Source organism: Kogia breviceps, chromosome 11 (genome assembly GCF_026419965.1).
Source record: "Kogia breviceps isolate mKogBre1 chromosome 11, mKogBre1 haplotype 1, whole genome shotgun sequence".
Lineage (NCBI taxonomy): Eukaryota > Metazoa > Chordata > Mammalia > Artiodactyla > Physeteridae > Kogia > Kogia breviceps.
Genome location: NC_081320.1, coordinates 84,647,324 through 84,670,225, shown reverse-complemented (window position 1 = coordinate 84,670,225; position 22,902 = coordinate 84,647,324). Strand labels below are relative to the sequence as shown.

At 44.1% G+C, this 22,902-nt stretch overlaps 3 protein-coding genes across 11 annotated transcripts in view; 1 reads left to right on the top strand and 2 right to left on the bottom strand.

Annotated features, from left to right (window-relative positions):
* Positions 1 to 929: 929 nt before the first annotated feature.
* Positions 930 to 3,928, bottom strand: PTRHD1 (peptidyl-tRNA hydrolase domain containing 1). Its single transcript, XM_059079230.2, has 2 exons — positions 3,642 to 3,928; positions 930 to 1,269 (listed from the first exon to the last, which is right to left on the bottom strand). Exons 1-2 carry the CDS (start codon positions 3,891 to 3,893, stop codon positions 1,099 to 1,101), a joined length of 423 nt encoding a protein of 140 aa, XP_058935213.1. The 5' UTR covers positions 3,894 to 3,928; the 3' UTR covers positions 930 to 1,098.
* On the top strand, positions 3,629 to 17,186 carry CENPO (centromere protein O). Of its 8 annotated transcripts, none has more exons than XM_067008002.1 (9): positions 3,719 to 3,809; positions 4,354 to 4,369; positions 4,409 to 4,462; positions 6,027 to 6,193; positions 12,347 to 12,464; positions 13,166 to 13,425; positions 14,370 to 14,541; positions 15,290 to 15,457; positions 16,611 to 17,186. In XM_067008002.1, exons 3-8 carry the CDS (start codon positions 4,417 to 4,419, stop codon positions 15,424 to 15,426), a joined length of 900 nt encoding a protein of 299 aa, XP_066864103.1. In that variant the 5' UTR covers positions 3,719 to 3,809; positions 4,354 to 4,369; positions 4,409 to 4,416; the 3' UTR covers positions 15,427 to 15,457; positions 16,611 to 17,186. The 8 variants fall into 8 exon arrangements, with proteins under 8 accessions (XP_066864101.1, XP_066864105.1, XP_066864107.1 ...); XM_067008001.1 differs by lacking the exon at positions 3,719 to 3,809 and adding an exon at positions 3,953 to 4,041; XM_067008000.1 differs by lacking the exon at positions 16,611 to 17,186 and adding an exon at positions 16,317 to 16,437 and having other exon boundaries at positions 3,629 to 3,809; positions 4,354 to 4,462.
* Positions 16,402 to 22,902, bottom strand: part of ADCY3 (adenylate cyclase 3) — a 90,294-nt gene continuing 83,793 nt past the window's right edge. For both annotated transcript variants that reach the window (XM_067007998.1, XM_059079171.2), the window contains exons 17-22: positions 21,976 to 22,134; positions 21,320 to 21,466; positions 20,631 to 20,750; positions 18,739 to 18,859; positions 17,972 to 18,096; positions 16,402 to 17,381 (exon numbers count right to left, since the gene is read on the bottom strand). In XM_067007998.1, the coding sequence (XP_066864099.1) occupies positions 17,199 to 17,381; positions 17,972 to 18,096; positions 18,739 to 18,859; positions 20,631 to 20,750; positions 21,320 to 21,466; positions 21,976 to 22,134 (855 nt within the window). In that variant the 3' untranslated portion in view covers positions 16,402 to 17,198. The remainder of the gene's footprint in view (positions 17,382 to 17,971; positions 18,097 to 18,738; positions 18,860 to 20,630; positions 20,751 to 21,319; positions 21,467 to 21,975; positions 22,135 to 22,902) is intronic.

Genomic DNA, 22,902 nt, shown 5'->3' with positions numbered 1-22,902 from the left:
GAGTACTAACATTCGACTCCCAGGCCAGAGACTAGAGGGCAGCAACTGGAGTCTTCACTGATACATCAAGTTTGGATAAGGGAATAGAAGATTCACCTAAAAAGGTAGGTAGGAAATATAAACATGGAGGGCCTGAGGGCTAAGCTAAGGAATCTTGACTTTATTCCTGGGCAAGTTGGAGCCTATACTGAAAAGGGTGCTCAGTGATCCTATCAATATATGAACCTGGTGGCAGAACGCTTGCTGCCTCGTAACCAGGATACGCTAGGTGAGCAGAGCAGTGGGACACTCGTGAGCAAAATGCGAGCCTGATTCAGGGTGGTGGCACTGAAAACTATAAGAAAATAGATGTAGTACCTGACATATTTTATTAAATTTTAACATCTTTGAAATGAAATTACATTTTTCAACTTAATTGGCAGCATTTCTTCTTTCTTAACAACACGTAAAATAATGGTGTATCTTAAAGTTGATGGTGTCAAAGATTCAATGATAACAATACCTGGATGTGAGTAAGAAATAGGGAATTTAGGGCTTCCCTGGTGGCACAGTGGTTGAGAGTCCACCTGCCGATGCAGGGGACACGGGTTCGTGCCCTGGTCTGGGAAGATCCCACATGCCGCGGAGCGGCTGGGCCCGTGAGCCATGCCTGCTGAGCCTGCGCTTCCGGAGCCTGTGCTCCGCAACGGGAGAGGCCGCAACAGTGAGAGGCCCCCGTACCTCAAAAAAAAAATAAAAGAGGGAATTCAAAGGAAAAGTTTTAAACCTGGGTAACTGGAAGAACTCTATTATTCCTAACAAAAAAGTAAGGGTATTTCCTTGATCCCTATATAGGAGCCTAACCAAATCTTCTATTTGAGCAATGACCCATAGATGATAATGCTACTCATCTACTTTCCCCATCTGAACTTATAAATAATTAAAAATACTTATTAATGACAACTTTAATATGAACATGTTTTGACCCTCAAGAAACTGTCATAATTTAAAGGGAAGGGAATTGCCACTGAAAGGAGTACACGGTGCTTAGGGATGGACAGCCTGCAGTTTCTGGATCCAGCTGATATTCAAACATATCAAAGCAATCGATAACTTCAGTCATTTGAACAATCGGAACTTCTTCAAATACTGGTTCACTTCTTCCTTGGGGTAGGGACGGAGTGCAATGCAAGTGGGGATGTTCTCTGGCTGCTCCACCCACAGCTTGTGGTCAATGTTCTTCTGTTGCAGCGTCTCTGCCAGCAACTCTAAGGTGGTCTCATCTGGGGCCTACAAGGAGCAGAACACAGACTGAAAAGCCCATTTAGTAAATGACAAAAGGCAAAGGAAAAAAAAAAGAAGTATGGAGGGGAGCTCCTCTTAACTGAAACTGGAGGAACAGCTCTACCAAAGAAGGAACTGTAGAGCATAGCATGTCTCTAGAAACAAGAGCTTCATTGCTCCATTTGCCACTCACTCTCTGAAGGGGTGGAGAGGGGGTGGGGATGCATTGTCAGTAATTACGCGCTACACATTTTCTAGTTCTGGTGCCTCAACAGCATCCCTAATCCCTCAGCCAGCTCTGACTTTAAGAGCTGACTACTGGAAGGATTTCTAAAATCACATCACCTCCACCTCCCTCCTACTTCCACCCTAGTCCACACAAACCTAGAAGGATTTTCTTTCTGCCAGGATAGTTCCCAGTTTTTAACTCAAGCGTGGGCAAACTATTCTCTAGTGTCCTTCTGAAATTGTTTCTCATCATCTTTATCACCCATGCTGAATCCCATTACAGGAAATAGTATAGCTATCACTCAGAAAATAAAGATACTTAGTGTGTTATGTTGCATAAGGTATATATATTTTTGCCTATCAAGGCAGAAGCCACTAATTTAACTAGAGGTTTGTCTTATCAAATTAGAGGATGCTGGGATTGCCACTCTTAATCTACTGAGTCCTTTGGGCATGCTGAAGAAGAATGCATTGACTTCCCCTCCCTCCTTCTTCAGCACCAGGAGCAGCACAGTACAAGTTAGAGTGAGTCCAAACCCTTGCTCTACCACTTACTGATTTGTGTGCTCTTTGATAAGTTATGTGACTTAGCTGAACCTTTGTGTCCCCATTGTAAAGTGGGATGATAATGCTTCCTAGTAGTAGTGAGATTCAATGAAATCAGGCTCAGATCTGTGCCTGACACAAAGCACCCAGTAAATGGAGTTAATCTTGGCACTGTCTTAGATTTTATTGGTCTTTATGGCTACAGCACCACCTTTATTTACAGTGGTGACTCCTACGTCCCTTTCTTGAGTCATAGCTAACAACAGAATCATGTCTTTTAAACTCACAGGAGTCACTTAATCTCTGTGGGCTTCAGATGTCTCATCTGAGAAGAAGGGTAAATGTTTTATCTGCCTGAAAGCAAGGGAGTGGGAGATGTCTGAACTACATGATTTCTTGAAGCCTTCCTATAAAATCCTATAAAAAGAATCTAAAGGAAAAAGCTATCTGTTTCTTTTCTGCCTACTTATCGATTCTCAAGACATTTTCCTACAGTTTACAGTTTAATGTTTCATTACCCAATAGCAATTTTTCTCTTGAAAAATGATCTGCTTTTGCCCTCTAGGTTTGCCAGCTGGCCAAGAAGGAATTACCCAACCCCTCCACCCCAGGTTTACTTATTAAAATAAATAAATTTTATAATGAGAAGAAAATTGCTTTAAAATGAAAGCAATATTTTTTTCATTATAAAATGTGTGCTTAATGTAGGAAACTAAAAAAAAAAATAGAGAAGCATTACAAAATAACCAAAATTCCACTATCCACTCACTACTTAATATTTGGATATATTTTCTTAGTTCTTACTTTCAAAATCTGGATCACTTTGTATGTAGAATATATAGTTCAATTAGAATCGCATCATGAGCACTCTTCCCTGCCAGGTTAATATGCTCCAAAAACATGATTTATGCTAGTTTCATAATAATCCATTATAAGGGCATAAGTTTAAACAATTCATCGTACTGGAAATTCAGTGATTTCCACTTTTTTTTACTATTATAAAATGTTCCTATCCTTGTACAACGCTCTTTGGGTGCATCTTGCTATTTTCTTAGGATACATTTCTAGAGGCAGAATTGACAGAAGGTAAGGGTAAGATCTGTTTGGCTATCTGTAAAAACCTTACCTCTGATGCTAGGTTCAAATTATACTAGGGTTCACATTTATTTTCAAATAATTTGGCGTCAGAACCAGGTAAATGCTCCAGTTTGACTTCACTTGCAATAAGGAACAGTACTTTTCTGCGCAGCCATTAAAAAGCCGGCGCAGTGCACAGGTAGAAAGGCGGGTGTCGCTCCACCAGCCTCCGCCCTCACAGGCATCTGTTTAAGAGGGACGCAGGTAAGACCGAAGGGGTGCGGGAAGCATTTATAACGGGCCCGATGTCCACTCGTCACACCGTCAGGCCCCGCCCAGTCAAGATAAGGCTCCCGGGGCGATAGCTCAAGCCCCAGGACCCTTACCAAAACTTATAAGTCAAATGCCCCTCCCCACTAATGCCACACCCACTCCATGAAGTTAGGCCCTCCGACTCAAGACCACACCCTCTTCCGGTCTCGATATTTCCCCCCCCCAGGGCCCCTCCCCCTCCGCCAGGGCCTCACCTCGAGGACCACCTTGCGCATGCGCCCCAGCTCCCGGAGGTAAGCGGCCGTGTGCGGATGGTCCCGGTGAATGTGCAAGGCCGCGGTGGCTGCGTGACAAGCCTGTGCTACCAATGCGCCTGCTGGCCACGAAAACGGCGCCTGTGATAGATCTTTTCGTAACACCAGGTACTGTACCAGGATCTGCGGCTCTGCGCCAGCGGCCGCCATCTTCCCGCACAACTGAAAGGCCAGGCCTATCCCCCGATGCATGCCGGGATCAGGGAGGGGCCCTGAACGCTGCCATGTTTTTGTACGGTGGAAGTGCAAAGCACGCTGGGACTGGTTGGCTTGGGTTTGAAGGCAAGCGGGAATTCTCGGCCCTGGCCTGAGTGAGCCAGAGGAGAGGAGATAAGGGAAAGTAAGACGCAGTGGCGGAAGAGACCGTGACAGGGTGGAAGGCTGAGCGGCATTCTTACAGCTCCTTCCGTGTGCAAGGAAGCCCGGAGGAACCAGAGGCGCCGCGCCTTAGGAGCGCGCAGGGGCGGGGAGGTAGACGTGGACACCGCCGACTCGGACCCAGGGAGCGGGCCGGGCGGGTCAGGGAAGGGGAGTACTAGCGACGACACTTGGGGTGTCCGGGGCGCACGGGTGTGTACTTGCGTTGCGTGTGCCTGCCCTCTAGGTTTGTCTGAATGTGAATCGATTTTTGCCATTTTATTTTGTCCCCAAGGACAGCCCTATTACTGGTGCTTGGACAGCTTTCTAGCAAGGCTCTTGGAAATCTGAGGAGGAGATGGAGCTGCCGAATACTCTAAGTCAAGACGGCGAGTCCAGAGGAGGTATTCAAAGGGTCGCCTTTCCCCCCTTACTACTGCTGCCCAAACAACGCACAGGTTGAAAGCCCTTTCCTCCTTTAACCGATGTGTGACCTGCCCTGTTTGGGAGCAGGATGGTGAAAGGAACTAACATTGAAGACTTAAAGGGACAGGCAGCTAAGATCATTGGAGCGGGAAAAATTACTTCACATATTCTAGGCTCTTATCCCTTTTTAGACCAATAGGTTGCATTCCTAGTATGCTAAGCGTTCATATTCAGAGCTACAGCTCTAGCCAATGAGCTTTCTTTACTCTTCCCAGGATTTGAGGGGAGCCATTTATGCATTACTGCCGTGGAAGAGCTGGGTTGGAGTCCTGGCTCTGCCATTATAAATACTGTGGCCTTGGGCAAGTTATTTTACTTTTCTCTGCCTCAGTTTTTTCATCTGGAAAATGGAGATGAATAATAGCATTGTGGTGGTGGCTGTGGAAATTAGATAAGTAATTCTTTTAATACTTTTCAAGTGAAGCATTTGGCACATGCATAATGCATAGGAAATAGTAAATGCTTTAATTCTTTGCATGCTTTGCAAGTAAAGGATCTAGCACAGGTGTCTCTTTTTTTTATAACTATTTTATTTAGTTAGTTTGGGCTGTGTTGGGTTTTCGTTGCTGCACGCGGGCTTTCTCTAGTTGCGGTGCGCAGGGCTTCTCATTTCGGTGGCTTCTCGTTGTGGAGCACGGGCTCTAGGCGCGTGGGCTTCAGTACTTGTGGTACGCAGGCTCAGTAGTTGTGGCGCATGGGCTTAGTTGCTCCGTGGCATGTGGGATCTTACCGGACCAGGGCTTGAACCCTTGTCCCCTGCATTGGCAGGCGGGTTCTTAACCACTGTGCCACCAAGGAAGCCCCACAAGTGTCTTAATATGTAAGAAATGTTCACAAATGCTTCACTGCTAGAGTTGATTAGCATTATGAAACTGTGACCTTTACTATACTGGTCTTTAGTCAGTCTCAGGATCTGAGATTGTCTCTGAATTTCTATCTGTTGGTGAGCTTGTTTTCCTGTCTGATATTCAGTAATATTGGTGGACGGTTCCTTTCAATGTGTGCCTTTATAGTCCTATGCTCCTAATACTTTTCAGAGCTTCAGAGTACTTATTCAAGCCTCTGTGGGATGTCTAAATCCAGTTATGCATTAGCATTTTGGGAAAACATGCGTGAAACCCCAAAAAACAATTCTGCATTAAAGAAAACAATTTCTGAGAGAGTCTGAATTTGGTGACCCTGTTTTCCCCTGGGTCACTGTTATCATAGATAACTGAGATTAGCCATTTTCAGATGATGCCCTTTTTGAACAGTGTCTTGGTCAGGGACTGCTTGTAGGTCAGTGTTCGGCCTAAGAGGTTGCTGATCATTGACTTCTGTTGTCAGCTCCTCTTGTTTTATAAATTGTTGGCAACGTCTCCAGTTTAGCTGACCACAGAGTTCTGGAAAAAGGGTCACCCTCTGTTCTTCCCTGAAGTGCTTCCTGTTCCTGGGGTTAGAAATCCTTAGCTTCTTGTGAAATTCCCGTTTTACTTCCTTCAGGTGTTTTAGCTCACTTGGAAAGACTAGAGACTCAAGTGAGCAGATCCCGTAAAAAACTGGAAGAGCCACAGAGCACACAGGCAGTGGAAAGTGCTCTTGGAACCAGGATTCATGAACTGAGACGTCTGCGAGATAAGCTGAGGGCTGAAGTGAAACATCAAGCTAGAGTGAGTAGAAGGGTGATCGATGTTGGCAGGCTTTCCTAGAGTGTAAAAAACAAACATGATCTGGGAATTAGCAAATTTGTGTAATATGTTTTACCTGTGGTCTTACTGGATGGATTTCAGTCCTTGATCCCTCAAGTGATCAAACCTGTAGAGTCAGCTAATGTCAATACCAGCTAACAGTTGGCAGGCATTACTGATGGGCCAGGCAAATTCTTCATAATAGTCTCTTAAACCTGCCCTCAGACATGAGCCCGTTTACCTTAATCTCAGCTAAACTTGAGTCATTGGTACTTTTGTCATTAGCACCATCTTTCTATAACCCAACCTGAAACCTCACAGTAAACTTTGACTTTTCTCTCTTTACAGCTTTCTCTCTAGCCCAGGTTCAGTTAGTAAAACCTGTCAAATTCTTCTTTAGATTGTCTTTGTGCCCCTCCCCCACCCCCTGCTGTAGAGCATGTAGTATCCACATGGGTCCTAAATATTTACCAGGTGATTTAGATGGCGGGATTATTGCAGCAGTCTGCTAGTTCGTTTTCTTCTGGTATTTATACTTCTCTGATAAAATCCACACAGCCAAGAAAATCGTCATAAAACACTACACTTTTCATTAAATTACAAGTTTCCTTGCTCAAAGTGTCAGTAATCATTCATTGCTCCTGGGTTAAGGTCAGCCTTCTTTTTCTTGTCTTCCCTCCCTCTCTTCCTTTTCCCCCTTTCCTCCATTTCTTCTCTTCTTCCCTCCCCCCTTCTTTTTTTATTAAAGTAAAAACAGTATGTATATATATGTATACACATACACACATATATGTATATATGTTGTGCACAAATCTCAAGATCCTTTTACAGAATGAACCCACCCTGGTAAGTACGACGCAGATCAAAGTGTAGACCTACTACCAGCTCCCCAGAGGTCTCCCTCTTAAATCCTCCCAGTCATTTCCCTCAAGGTAACTGCTATTCTGGTTTCTGTTTCTATACATTGGTTTTACTTGTTACGGAGCTTTATATAAATTTAAAAAGTATAAACTCTGTTATGTCGGGCTGCTTTTGTTGAATGTTATCTCTGTGAGGTTCATTCATATTGGTGCATGCTGTGGTCATTCTTCTATATTGCTATATAATTATTCCGTTTAAGAAATATCCCACAATTTACTTACTTATTGTACTTACTGGTGACATTTGGGTTATTTGGGTTGTTTCACTTTGGGGCTATTAAGAATAACGCCGCTGTGAACATTCTTGTTCCCGTCTTTGATGTAAAAATACATACTTTTCTATTGAATTGCTGGGTCACAGGGTATGCAGATTATCTTTAGTAAATACTGTCGAACAGTATTTGAAACTCATTGTACCAATTTTACATTCCCAGCAATAGTGTATAAGGTTTCCATTGTTCGGCGTCTTTACCGATACTTGGTGTTGTCAGTTTTAGAAATTTGTCATTCTAGAGTGTGAGAGTAAATCATTGTGGATTTAATTCATGTTCGCCTAATAACTGATGATTTTAAGTAGCTGTTTGGACACTTGAAAATCTTCTCTTGTGAACTTCTTAAGACTTTTGCAGAATTTTTATTGGGTTGTATATCTCTTATTAAATTGTAGAATTCTTTACACATTTTGGATATGAGTTCTTTGTTGTATATCTGTATTCCAGATCTTCTTTTAAAGACGGGCTTGCCTTTTCACTCTAATGATGTGATGAGAAGAAAGTCTTCGTTTTAATGAGGTTTGATTTAGGAATCTAACTTTATGCTTACCGTTCTTGTTTCCTTTTAATCTTTACCTAACTTTAAGAACATGAAGATATTCTGTGTTATTTTAGGAATCTAACTTTATGCTTACCGTTCTTGTTTCCTTTTAATCTTTACCTAACTTTAAGAACATGAAGATATTCTGTGTTATTTTCTAAAAGCTTTATTTTACTTTTTATTTTCAGAATTACAGTCCCTCTGAAATTCATTTTTTTGTGTATGGTGTGAAATAGAGGTCATACTTCTTTTGTTTTTTTCCATATGGATATCCAGTTCATCCAGTACTACTTCTTGAAGACCTCTCTTTTCCCACTGTATTGCAGTGGATCTTTGGGTCCACTGTGGGCCCATTTCTGGGTTCTGTTTTGTGCCAATGGTCTGTGTGTCTTTGTGCTAGTACCAGAGGTTTATTACTGAAAGTTTTGATACCTATAGTTTAGGTCTTCTTCAGAATTATCTTGGCTATTGTTTGGCCCCTCGAATTTTGCATAAATTTGGGAATCGGCTGTCAATTTCCAAAAAGAAACCTCCTGTAGCTTTGATTGGAATTGCAGTGAATCTGTATATTGATTTGGAGAGGATTGAAATCTTTATAGTATTGTGTCTTCCAGTCAGTGTACATGGCATATCTTCTAGCTTCTTGGAATGAACACTTATTGTTTTTTAAGTCTTTTTTTCTCCTGTATGTGTTTAAGGTTATAAATTGCTCTCTGAGCATAGAATCTTTGTCCATATGGACCACAATAACAAAAGTGCCATAAACTGGATGACTTATAAGCAACAAGTATTTATTTTTTACAGTTTTAGATGCTGGGAAGTCCAGGATCATGGCACCAGCAAATACAGTGTCTGAGGACTTAACTGACTCTTTGATTGTGGTCTCACTGTAACCTCACATGGCGGAAGAGGCATGCTAGCTCTTTGGCATCTCTTTTATAAGGGCACTAATCCCATTCATGAGGGCTCCCCCATCATGACCTAATCACCTCCCAAAGGCCCCACCTCCAAATACCATACCATCACATTGGGCTTTAGGTTAGGTTTCTGAAGTTTGAGGGACACAAATATTCAGTTCATAGCACATGGCTTTAGCTATATCCCACAAGTTTTGGTATATCATGTTTTCATTATCATTTCAATTCAAAATATTTTTGATTTCCATTGTAATATCTTTTCCCATAGGTTTGTTTTAGACATATATTGCTTAATTTCCAAAAATTGGGGGATATGTTAGTAATTTTTTTAGTTACTGATTTATAGCTTAATTCCATTGTGATCAAAGAACATGACCCAGCATGTGGTCAATTTTGATAAATGTTCCATGTGCATTAAATGTGGGTTTTGCATTTTGGGGTACTGTATTCTCTCTATCAAATAGACCAAATATGTTCATCATGATGTTCAGATATTTTATATCCTCACTAATTTACTTGTCAACTTGTTTTATCAGTTACTGGGATAAATGTATTGAAATCTCCTGCTGTAATTGTGGATTTGTACATTTTTTTCCCTTTCATTCCATTTTGCTGTATAGTAGGTACAAACAAATTTAGGATTGTTATATCTTCCTGGTTGACTTAACTTTTATCATCATGAAATGTTCCCTTTTCTTTTTAACATTTTGTGTGTGTGTGTGGTACGCGGGCCTCTCACTGTTGTGGCCTCTCCCGTTGCTGAGCACAGGCTCCGGACGCGCAGGCTCAGCGGCCATGGCACACGGGCCTAGCTGCTCTGCGGCATGTGGGATCTTCCCGGACCGGGGCACGAGCCCGTGTCCCCTGCATCGGCAGGCGGACTCTCAACCACTGCGCCACCAGGGAAGCCCCCCCTTTTCTTTTAGTTAAACTTCTTAAAGTCAACTTTGTTAAATATTAGTATCACTACAACAGCTCTTATTCTTGTAAGTATCAATAGCATATAGTTAGACATTTTTAAGCCAGCCTGGCAGTCTTTGTCTTTTAATTAAAGTATTTAGGCCGTGAACTTTTAATATGATTACTAACATATCTGGATCTCAGTCTACCATGTTATTATTTATTATATTATTTGTTTTGTTTCTCTTTTGTCCTTTCTTTCCACCTTTTGGATTTTTTTTATTATTATTCCACTCTTCTAATTATACATGCTTTTAGCATTCTTTTCGTGGTTATCCTCCACAAAACATGCTTTCTTTTCTTACTAGAATATATTTTAGATTAGTACTTGTACCACTTTCTGGATAATTACAGAACCTTCTAACATCTTTTCTCTCCCACATATGCAGCCTTTCATGTTATTATTGTCATATGTTAATTCTACATATACTTAAAGCTGTATGAAACACTTTTGTTTGTATAGTCACTATGCCTTTAGTTACATATGTGTGTATATATATATATATATTTACCTTTTTCAGTGCTCTTTATTACTTGCTGCATTTCCAGATTTTCATCTGGGATTATTTTCCTTCAGTGTAAGTAGTTCCTTTTGGTACTACTCTCAGTGTAAATTTGCTGGAAATAAATTCTCTATTTTTGTTTGTCTGAAAACACCGTATTTCACTATATTTTTCATGTTTAAAGGGGTATTTTTGCTCGGTATAGAATTATAGATTGAAATTTATTTTCTTTTATACTTTAAATACATTTTTCCATTGTCTTCTAGTTCCATAGTTTCTGTCAGATGTTAGTCTTATTGTTTGCATGTAGTGTGCCTTTTTCCCTCTGGCTGCTTTATGGTTCTGTCTTTGGGTTTTAGCAGTTTTATATCATAATGTGGCTAGGATTGGTTTTCTTTCTTCATCCAGCTTGGTGTTTGTAGCACTCCTTAAATTAATTACTTGCTGTTTTTCATTTATTTGGAAAATTTGGCCAGTATCTTTCAAATAATGCATCTGCCTCATTCTTTCCTTTATTTCTGGGGCTCCCAAGTGTGGAGTTTTTGTTTTGTTTTTATTGTGACCTATGTCTTATATCTTTAATCTAGATAAGAAAATATACCTATTTTCTACTTTTTCTATGCCAGTCAGCTTTTAAACCTGTTGAATTCCTGATTTTGGTTATTGTATTTTTTGGATTTAGGATTTTCATCTGACTTCTTAATAGATTCCAGCCCTTTGGTGTGAGTTCTCCGTCTTTTAATCTATTTTAATGACTATGCTTGATAACTCAAATAGCTGAATCCCTCTGGATCTGCTTTTGTTGTCTTCTTTTTTCTCCTGGTTTTCAGCCATCGGTTCCCTCTTCCCTGATACGCTTCATAATTTTTTTTTCAGTGATGGGTATTGTATGAAAAAATACAGGGATTCTGAACTATGTTCTCTTCCTCCAGAAATAATTTCATTTTTTTTCTGACAGGCAGATAGCATATGGGCGTATCACCTTAATCCAGTTGAGGTAGTCTGTTTCTGGTTTGCCCTTACTCCTAGGGTGTATGTAGTCCTTTGGTGGGCAAGGGGTGGGGGGACCTCACTTGAAAGCTTGGGTGTGTTGGAAACAGATCTGTCAAGATCCCTCTTCTTTGGCAGGCCCTGATCTCCAAAATCTCTGCTTAGCTTTTTAACTTTCAGGAGCTTCTTTCTGTTTTGGTTTCTAAGTACCCAGTCACACATATGCAGTTTAGGATTTGGCAAATGCCTGGAGGGCAAGTTGTATGCAGAATGTTGGGTTCCCTTTGACCCACAGGAAGGCTGCTCTGGTAACCTTGATCTCGTTTTTTTTGTCCCTGGCATGGTGAGACTGCTACAGAATTTAGCCTGCAGCTTTCTATTTGGCCTATATGCCTTGTGATAAAAATCAGCAAATGCTCTGAGGGGGAAAACCTCAGGAAATCCCAGCTAACTTCAGAGCATTTATCTTTAGTCTTCAATCTGGCTATTTTGGTGATTCTCCAGTGCCTTCGGGCCATTTTCTGTTTGTTTACTTGCATGATTGCTTATTCCTCTTTGGTATTTGTTCCAGCTTGTGTAGTTGTCTCAGAGGGAGAGTTAGTCCAATACCTCCTACTGGGCTGTATCTGGCATTGTGTGGCTTAGAGTCAGTATTTCTCATCCTGGCACTTGAAAACCTGCACAGTCTGACCCAAACCAACTTTCCCAGTCTTGCCTCTTCGCAGCTGTTTTTGCTTACCCTGGACTTTCCTCACATCCTTTTCTTTCTCCTCTCACAGTACTCTCCATGCCAACCAAATTCATTGTTGTCCAGACCAGCACAATTTCTACTTCTGATTCCTAGCGCTGTAACCCACAAGATTCTTCCTCTGCTGTGAATTCATAGCACCAGGTGGATGGCCACTGTAGCATTTCTTGATTGATTATATAATAAAAAAATATTCTGCATTTAAATTTTTTCCAGGTAGGTGAGGGCATGGGACTTCTATTATGCCCCTTTGTACCCAGTTTGATCTGCTACATATCTTGCAGGTTAAAGCATCTACTACCAATGTAGAACCCAACCAAACATTAGAGATTACTGAGCAAGAAATTTTGAAGAGAAAACGGGAAAACGTGAAAGCCATTCTGCAGGCATATCGTTTTACAGGTATAGTTTTTTTCTGACCTGTTTCAGTCTGGGTCTCTTGTCTCTAGTGAGTTAGTTTGCAAGATGTATTATAAGTCCTGGACTTACTTCATGAACATTGACTTTTGCCCCCTTCAGTATACACACACAAAGCTGGCACGCTATTCATAGGCAACTTTACCTACAAGATTGGCCTCTTTGTGCAGCATCAGGTTGATTGGTGGCTGGCTTATTAGACTGTTCATTTTTAGTAATTTGACATGTGCTAGACAGTGTGCTAGAACTTCCTTTACTGCTGGCTTGCCTTATGCCACTGGTCAAATAGTTTGAACCCCTCAAGTCTCTGTTTCACCATTAAAATGAGGATTTATTTACCTATTATCTGTATCATAAGAGGATTGTGGGAAGACGTGGCGACTACCATAAATTATTTGACACTCAGGAAAAAAGGAGCATAAATTGAAAAGTTCATAATCTCTTCCTCAGTCATTTAATATTTAGGGTGCTTTTTCTTTCCCACCGTTCTTCTGTAGTTTTATCAACTCAGACTCAAAAGTGAGCTAGAGTCAGTGAGAAGAAAGAGTCTGTTGCCTCTTTCATTCAACGAGCATTTGAGCCCATGATGTATGTAACTAGGCAGTGCTGAAGGGACTGGGATGCACAAATGAATAGGATACTGCCTTTGCCTGACATCTCTTAAGGTATCGTCTTGTTTGTCTCAGGGATCAGTGGGAAACTGACCAGCCGAGGAGTCTGTGTCTGCATCAGCACTGCTTTTGAGGGGAATCTGCTGGATTCCTATTTTGTGGACCTTGTCATGCAGAAACCACTTCAGATACATCACCATTCGATTCCAGTCTTCATTCCCCTAGAGGAGATATCTGCAAAATACTTACAGACTAATATTCAGCACTTCCTGTTCACTCTCTGCGAGTACCTGAATGCTTACTCTGGGAGGAAGTACCAGGCAGATCGACTTCAGGTATCTGCGATCTTATAAAGCATTTTGTGAGCCCAGATAAGCTTAAAAGGAAAAAAAGGGACATGTTCTTTTGTACTTCCAAATGTTTCATAACTCTGAGCCGTAAGTTTGACCACTGTCCTTCTAATGCTTGTTTCTTACTAATATACAAGCTATTTTCCACCTTCTCTTCTGTTGAAACTCTGGACGATGTTGAAGCATGGATGCCAGTTAAGGGATTATTCACTCATGAATGGTGATTCTCAAGCTTTTGTACTTGACTCTTCCTTCGCCTCACAAAGTGGTAGGGTACAGTTGCTATACTTTTAATTCAACAGGAATTTATAGAGTACCTACTATGTGCCGGGTGTCTTGCTGAATCTTGGGTATAGGTGCAAAGCAGAATAATGGTTTCTTGAAATACCACAGAGGAATACTCTCCATCTTTGCCTAAGCTCTGGCTTACCTTCTATTTAGGGTTGCAGTTGAGCTTAGGGTTGAGGTAAAAAGGAAAAAAAAGGTAGATAGGAAATGAATGCAAATAGGGAATAAGTGACTCTTAAACCTCTTTATGCATTTGGAATGACTCTGAAGCTCCTGGTTGTCAGATAAATTGATATGTAGCCTGGTTGTCAGATAAACTTAAATTGGTACGTGAATGTAAGACATGAAGCATCTCGGCCATATATGTCAATGCAGTTCTTGGCAGAAATAGTATCTCCCCTTTATCCCCAGCCCCTGGCCATTTACTTAGACTCTAGGCCGCTAGCAGTTCTTAATTATCTTATAAATCTCTGTCATTTGTCCTTTTTTCAGGCCTTTCTCTGTCCTTCATTTATTTCTCTGAGATTTAATTAATAGGCCCTGTTTTTGGTAGACATGTTTGAAGCGTCATAACCACTCACTGCCTTTGGAGTTGTAATTGTCATATACTTTGTGTCTCTTTTGATCCTCACCCCCATTAGAGTGACTTTGCAGCCTTTCTGGCTGGGCCCTTGCAGAGAAACTCACTGTGCAACTTGCTGTCATTTACTTACAAAGCGGAGCCGGAAGGCCAGTCCTTCCCATTTTGTGCTAGACTGCTGTATAAGGACCTCACGACAACTCTTCCAACGGATGTCACTGTTACTTATCAAGGTAAGAGGAAGGATACCTCCAGGAAGAAATTATAATATGCCTGGGTTACTCAGGTTGATTGAAACGGTGAAACAGACTACATCAGTTGGGCGTCTTGAGACGCTTTCTTCTGTTTATGAACAGAAAAATATGAAGACAGATACCAAGAATATCTTCCTTGTTTCTACCAAATTTTCCTCTCCTCTTTGTAAATAGTAAACATAATTATCCTAGTTTTCCTTTCTCCTTTGCTCCATCCAACTCCGCCAGAGTTCTTTCAGCTTATGATTTGTTTTCATTGGAGACCGCTCTTAGAGAGACAGCTAATGAGGCTGTGTCATAGGGTCACTGTGGTGGAGAGAGCCAAAACTTGTTTCACTGTGAAACCAAGTAGACATGACAAGTCAGCATATACTTAGCTCTCCAGAGACTCTTCTCTAAATGAGAATTTCTCAGGGGTGGCTGAGACATTTGCTGTGACTTTGTTTTCGTTAAATGTACCATAGTACATGAGCGATAATGAGAAAAAGGATAAAATGTTTTCAGGAAGCAGAAATTTTGAAGCTGCCACAGGTTTCACATCATAGGCTTTAGATTTCCCTGGGCAGAGTTTCTGGTCTCAAAATTTCATTGGACCCATAAGGGGCAAGCCTCTCTCAGCTCCAGACCAAAATTTTTTTAAAGTTACATGGGTCCAGAATATTAGTGATCCAAGTTCTGATTCCTACAGTTGCACTAAATGAGATTGATAGGTTCTCTCTTTTTTTAGGGACGGATGCATTATCCACCACACGGGAAGAACAGCGAGCAGCCCATGAAAATCTGTTTTTCACAAAGCCCCTGCATCAAGTGTTTGCTTCATTTGCAAGACAAGGAGACAAGCTGGATATGAGCCTGGTCTCCTAGAATATTATTTTCATTGGGAACAACATCAGAAGTGAGTAAACTAGTACTGACCACAGTTGCAAGCAAGGTCCTGGGAACTGAAAGCTGTTGAAAGGCTCAGACTCCTTGCCTGGGGACCGTCCTTGCAATGAGAACGGACACCCACCTCACTAGCATGGTTAGGGACCAGTCTGAGTCTGTAGACCCTGGCATTTTCGGACTGTTCTCCATGATTGCCTGGTCACTTGTTATAATGCTCAAGAGTATCTCTTCTTGAGAGATTGATTTGATCGTACATTTTAGCTGAAAATCAGAGTGGTCTGTGGGGTAATAGAGGGTATTTTGTGAAAAGAAAGTTCTTAGAACACTCTAGGTTCATGATATGACATGAATCATATAGTTAAGGGAAGTGTGTTTAATCTTTGGTTTGGAACGGAATATTCTAGGTCACTGCTTTACAAAGAATATGGCATGAGAAGGTACTATGGATAAAATAATCGGGCTTCCATGTATCTAATGTCGTTTCCTAGAACATGTTAGTAGGGCACACACTGCAAAGGGAAGCGGACCCCTCTCCTTTATCTCTTCCCTCTCCTGCAAGCTCCAGGCCCTGGCTGTACATGTATCTTCCTCATCTCCTAGTCCAGTTAGGGTACCACTTGTAACCATGGCCTCTGCTCTGCTGGTGCTTTTTTTCCTTGGCTTGGGAGTATACGCAGGGCTAGTGCTTGGATGTAAAAACCTGTCATCGTGCCGTTTTAATTCCTGTCCCGTTTCCCACCCCGCCCCACCCCCCCAGTCACAAATAGGAGTCATTACCACCCGTACTGGTCAAGCCAGCTTGGACCACCCTTTAGAAAGCAGCAGCTTAAGAAGAGAGCAAGGTCCTAGTTTAAGCTCTTGCCTTCCAGGTACGTGGTGAGGGCCAGTGAGGGAGGACAAAGCACTTCTCAGATGAGGGCTGCAAGCAGAAGCTTCCCAATGACCACATTCAAGTTGAATAAAGCTTTTAATAAAACAGTCTTCTTCATCAATACCTGTAAATTCTCTTTTAAAGCAGTAGCAAACGCGACTGTAGCAAGAGCTCAAAAGGCAAGGCAATATCGGAAAGTGTTTTTTAACAGAAAGTTAAAAATATAAGTGTAGAAGATCTGTTTATATATTTTTCTTTCAGAAATAAAGTCCCTTTCCCTCCCTCCCACCAGGTAAAAGGAAATATATTGCACTTTCTGCTCTCATTAAGGTGACTGGGGTTCCAGAAGAACCTTTCAAGATTATCAGGACGAGGCCCATTTCACGGAACTTGGACCACAGAGGCAAGCAGGTCTTCAGAGTGAAAAGCACTGCTTCCAAGTTCTAGCTGGGGAGCAGAGCAGCTGCCAGCCCTCATCGCAGACAGAGCTGCCCCAGCCGTGCTCCCAGCGGGGCCCAAAGGCAGCAGCCTTGTTCTGCCTCTGGTACATTCCTGCTTACAGCGGCCATGGCCTCTCTGGGGGAAGGAGGGCTGGTCGGGACTAGGGCTCTGGAAGGATTACGCCAGTACTATGCCTAAGAGCCCTACTCTCTGGGGAAGCTACAGGCAGGCACACCAAGGAATAGCATGGCCGCCCTCAGAGCTCACACACCCATAAACAAATGAAGGCTTGAGATTTTCAAACCTAAAGTCTGTGAGTGTGCACTTCAACAGCTTGGGAATGTTGGGACTTGGTCATTTGTCCTTTCCCAAGGCCTGCCTTTGTTTCCAAAATATAAACTCTCCCTCCCGTGTGGACTCTCGTGGAGCTCGAGGCCATTCAGGAGTTGTCTACTACCTGGTGGGGCAGTGTAACCGAGGAGCCATTAGGGAACGTGGCTGGCTTCTCTCGCCCCTTCAAGAAAAAGGTTAGCAGCTCCCCCTTCCCTTTCACAAAGATGGGCCCTCTCCTCACAAAGCGGAAGCCGTACTCTCGAAGGATGACTTGAGTTTCTTCCACCACCTGTAGAGGGAGAACCGAGAGCTTGGGCTTAGAGAGAGAACCTGGGCTGGGGGGCCTGGTACCCACGCAAGGTCCCTGTCCACAGGCTCACAGCGCTCTTCTCCTGCCCCTGCCAACCTGTGTACCGCTTGGGGGGTGGGGGTGTTGCCTGGCCCGCCCCTCTCCCAAGGCAACCTTCGTGCTCGCTCTCCTAGGAGGTCAGCCACAGGTTGCCTTGTTTGGCAACTTGTATGCCTGCTTTTCTGTCCCCTTTGCCCTTCTTGTGGAGCTTTCCTGCCAGAGCCAGTGATACAGATCAGACAGATCAGGGTGGTTTTGGGGGGAGCTGTTAGAGGCCCAAGGTGTCGCTGGTTCACACCAAGAGGCAGGACATTCTTACCCAGAACTTAAACCTACATTTTGCAAATGGGATTGAAGTATTTTCTCCGTTTTACTGAGGCATCTCTTCCCAATCTTACCCCTGATCTCAGCATTGCCAACTTAACGTTCTGGGCCAACAGAAAGGAGGCCGTAGTGCCCTGCAAAACATGCATGATTCCGACTCCACTCCCTGGATCTGAGCACACGGTCGGCTCTGCTGCTGGACGTACCTGAATGTTGCCCATGACCCCTGTGGACTCCATCCTGCTGGCTACGTTGACTGTATTGCCCCAGATGTCATAGTGTGGTTTCCGGGCTCCGATGACACCAGCCAGTACCCCTCCTTTGTTCATGCCTGAGGTAGAGGCACAGAATTCAGCACAGCCCCATCTCAGAAGCCACCAACTCTTCTCACAGAATTTGCCACCTGGCTCCAACCACAAAGCTCCTAGTTATGTAACATACTCCTCCTTGAGCCTAAGCTACCGGAGGACAGAAGTCACATGTCCTCCTCACCCTCCTCACTCTGCTCGGTAAATGTCAGCCACCCCAATATACTAACTCAGAAGTTAGTACAGAAGTTGCGAGTTTCTCTCGACACACCTGGTACTTCAAGTCTCCTGTGACCTTGCCCAGGATCGAGACCCCCTTCCCAGTAGTGGGTGGCAGGTGACATGAATCCTAACAGGCTGGACTCAGGTGAACAAGGCCCTCAGGCACAGAAGATTCCCTGGAAAGGTAGACAAACTCAAGTCCCAGCCGGATTCAGAAGGAAGGCCATCATCGTAAACAGCGTGGGACAGGGATGGCTGACCATTCCATCGCACTTTTGGTTTGATCATCAACCTAAAGACCCTTAAGGTCCCTTCCAGCTCAATGAGTGTGACCCTCCCCAGCCAAAACGCCTAGGGTCTTTCTAAGCCCTGTCCTCCCTGATTTGCCGAGCCCCCTGCACCAGGGAGAGCACGGCAGGAGTGGGCGAGCCGAGAGGCCTTACCAATGCGCAACATGAAGTTGTTGAAGGACTGGTTGTTGATATTGGTGAGCGTGTCTTTCATGGCGAGCGCGAAGTCGGCCAGATCCGCCAGGTGCTGCCAGCGCTCCTTGTCTGACTTCTCCTGCACGAGAAAGCAACCGTGAGCGCCAGGGCCAGCCGGGCACCTTCCTTCCCTTCACCTGCTAGTTACAGGCCTTGTTCTCCACTTCCTCCCCCGGGGGAGCCAGGGACCTCTTCAGCTCTGACTTGTCACTAGGACAGCTCACCTGGGTCCCTCTGGGTCCAGGGCAAGGATGGGCAGAGGTGGTGGGGAAGGCAAATCCTTCCCAGCCCAGCTGCTGTCTGCCATGCATCTGGCAGGCTCGTGTCACCACCCTGTCTGAACCTGGCCTTTGTTTCTTCAAGTAGATTGTAAGCACTTGAGGGTGATGACCATTCTAGATGTGTTTCTTCAACCTCATCCATAAAGTGGAGATGGCAGAAGGACTTACACTGTACAGCACAGTTGTGAGATAAACTAGGGTAATGTCTTAAGAACAGCCCTTGGGACCAGGGTCCCCACAGTTCATTTCCTCTCCCTCTGGCGCTAAGCACAGCTGGCCTCACAGGGCTGGGCTAACAGGAGAATGATCTGCCAGCCAGTGAGCGCCAACGACTTCCCTCCCCTAACAAAACCATTTCCCCAGCCTGGACATCGTCACTGTTATGTAACTGTGTAGACAGTTCCTGCTCCCCGGTTCTTATGAAAACATAGAGCATTAAGAGGGCATGGCCACAGGCATGTGAAAAGCTGCTCAACATTGCTAATTATGAGAGAAATGCAAATCAAAACTACAATGAGGTGTCACCTCACACCAGTCAGAATGGCCATCATTAAAAAGTCTACAAATAACAAATGCTGGAGAGGGTGTGGAGAAAAGGGAACCCTCCTACACTGTTGGTGGCAATGGAAATTGGTGCAGCCACTACGGAGGGTCCTCAAAAAACTAAAAATAGAGTTGCTATATGATCCTCCAGTCCTATTCCTAGGCATATATCTGGAGAAAACTTTAATTTGAAAAAAAGTACCCCAATGTTCACTGTAGCGCTATTCACAATAGCCAAGACATGGAAACAACCTAAGTGTCCATCAACAGATGGATAAAGAACATGTGGTACATATATACAATGGAATATTACTCGGCCATAAAAGAATGAAGTAATGCCATTTGCAGCAACATGAATGGACCTAGAGGTCACCATGCTAAGTGAAGTAAGTCAGGAAGACAAATACCATATGATATCACTTATATGTAGAATCTATATGATACAAATGAACTTATCTATGAAACAAAAAGACTCATGGATGTAGAGAACAGACGTGGTTGCCAAGGAGGGCGGCGGGGGGGAGGGAGGGACTGGGAGTTTGGGGTTGGCAGATACCAACTATTATAAGAGAATAGTTAAACAAGGTCCTACTGTAGAGCACAGGGAACTATATTCAATATCCTGTAATAAACCATAACGGAAAAGAATATGAAAAAATGTATATGTGTATAACTGAATCATCTTGCTGTATAGTAGAAATTAACATTGTAAATCAACTATACTTCAATAAAATAAATTTTTTTAAAAAAGAGGATATGGCCACAGTTACATAAACCATCTCATGCCCGGCCTAAGCTGTGGAACAGCAGTGGGGGGCCATGTGTGTTCCCCTCTCTCTGCTTATTAAACTCATAAACCTGGTTTTATATTTGCACCGCGTGGTGCTAGTGGGTGTGTGTCTGTGACCCCTTCGCACAAGAGTACTTAATGGCAGCTACTTTTATTGTGACATCGTTTCCCACGTGCTACGTGTAGGCTGCCTCTCTCTTGCCCCATCTCCTCTAGACATTGAGCCGGTTAGCTACCTTGTTGGAGCTGGTAAAGCCATTGGTGTTGACATCTGGGGTGACTCCTGAAGCTGCCATGTAGGTGCTGCCAATGGTTTTGATCTTGGTGATGACCCGAAACTTGGGATTGTCCAGGAGCTGAGGCCAGTAGTAAAGAAGAGAGAACTGTCACCAGTCAAGGGAGATGAATGAACCACAGCTAAATGACAGATCTGCCTGTTCACAGCAAGCCCACGAGACATCTAAGATGTTTCCCTGTAACAGCTTCATCCAGCCGACATCTGCCACATGATCCTGGGCCAACGTCCTGATATTCTGAGCCTCAGTTTCTACCACCTCAACACTGGGATTAAAGTGCCCGTCTCCTAGGGCGGGTGAGCATCTATGTAAAAGCATTTCCCCTAGAATACAAGTTACCTGATAAATGTCTACTGAATCTGAATTTGAGGGTAGGAGGAATCAGAGGGGCCTCAGGATCTTGTTTTGGCCAGACCTATGAACTCGTAGGTGATTTCCCAGGCTCTCAACTGGGACCCAACATCTCCGGATGGCTGCAGAAGCCCCTCCGTTAGGCGGAGGGGCTTTTATGGGGAAACACAGCAGCCAGAGTAACTAACTTCTCTCTGACTTCTGCAGCCTTTCCTGGGCTGCAATCTGGAAGGGCTGGCTCTATGGCAGGAGGAGGGGGGCGCAGGAGGGCCACTCACAGAGTCAAAATCTGAGATGATCTCATTGAGGAAGCGCAGACACTCAATGCCACCGTTATTGATGCTCTCCTCTGTGTAGAAGTCAGCAAAGTTGGGCAGGGAGGCAAACATGACTCCAATCTCGTCATAAGACTGACTGTACAGCTCCTAAAAAGAGGCGGGGCCAAAGTGCTCAAAAAAAGTCTACGTGAATAATGTGCTACAGAAATGAATCTGTCTTCCATACCCATGACATGTGCACTCACTCAGCTTTTTGGACACACACGTCGCCCAGACAATCCCAACTTTGAATTATTAGAAAGTAGCTCATCACAACATTGAATAACTAAAAGAGAGCTTCACTGGTCCCTGCAACAGCTCCAGCTCTGAGAAGAGGGCCGGGTGGAGCTGGGAAGTGAGGCATGAGAACCAGTCTGAGATGATCACAGTCGACAGAAAGGTGGGCTCCACCAAGGCCTTGGCTTCTGAAATAGGCCTCCCAGAGGTGTCTATGGCAGTGCCCTTTACCAAAAGCCTGTGAAATTCTTCTTTTGCTTCTAGTACTGTGGTGCTGGGCAGGTCCAGCCCTACCTGGGCCCCCAGGCCATGTCATAAGGAGACAGAAAGCCAGAAGATGACACACAGGCTCGTGGCTCCAGCACAGGGCCACCCCTCACCTCGTCTCTCTTCTTGGACCCCAGGAAATGGCGTGCCACGTGCTCAGGCAACATGTTAGTGACCAAGGCCTCGTTCCAGCGTCTCATTTCATAGACACGTTCCTTCTGGTCGTGGACCTCAATCTTCCATAAGAACAGTGTCCGTGCCAGCTTCTCCACCTACGGACACAGACAGAGGTAAGGTGTGAGCTCTAAGCTGGCCATCTGAGGGAATTCCCTCCTGGCCCAGTGGTTAGGACTCGGTGCTTTCACTGCCGTGTCCCGGGTTCAATCCCTGGTTGGGGAACTAAGATCCCACAAGCTGTTCAGCACAGCCAAAAAAAAAAAAAAAAGAAAGAGAAAGCTGGCCATTTGATGGGAACTTGATAAGTTCCAACATGGAAAAACTGAAAGGAAAACGGCTAGATGGCAAGGGAAATGAGACCCAGAAAGATTCACTTCATCATAAAGGCCACCCTACAGGTGCAGTGAGGATCCCAGCCCCTGTGGTTTCAGGAAGGTGTGAGAGGTATTCTGGATGCGTGGGGCATCCTGGGACCTCATTTTAGCTACAGGTCTGCCCTGTGGGTGGTGGCAGCAGTGGGATCTCCTAGCCCAGGGAGGAGGAGTCCCCATTTCCAGCAGGCTCCATTTGGTCACGAAGTGGCTGGGGTGGCTGTAGTTCCCCGACAAGCCACCGGGTGGCACCCGAGCTAACAGGGAACTCAGTCCCTCACGAGGGTACTTCCTTCCCTCTCTTCCTCTTTTCCCTTTTAACCAAACAGAAACTTCAACAGCTTCTTTCCCTTTATTTTCCGGCTCCGTAGTCAGTGTGTGTGTGAGTGACCCCCGGAGCCAGGGTGAGTGGAGATCCATGAGCCGCTGGCCTAGGGAATAGAGATTTTATCCAGGCTTTTGTGCCCCTCCCCCAGGCTTCCTTCCGTTTCC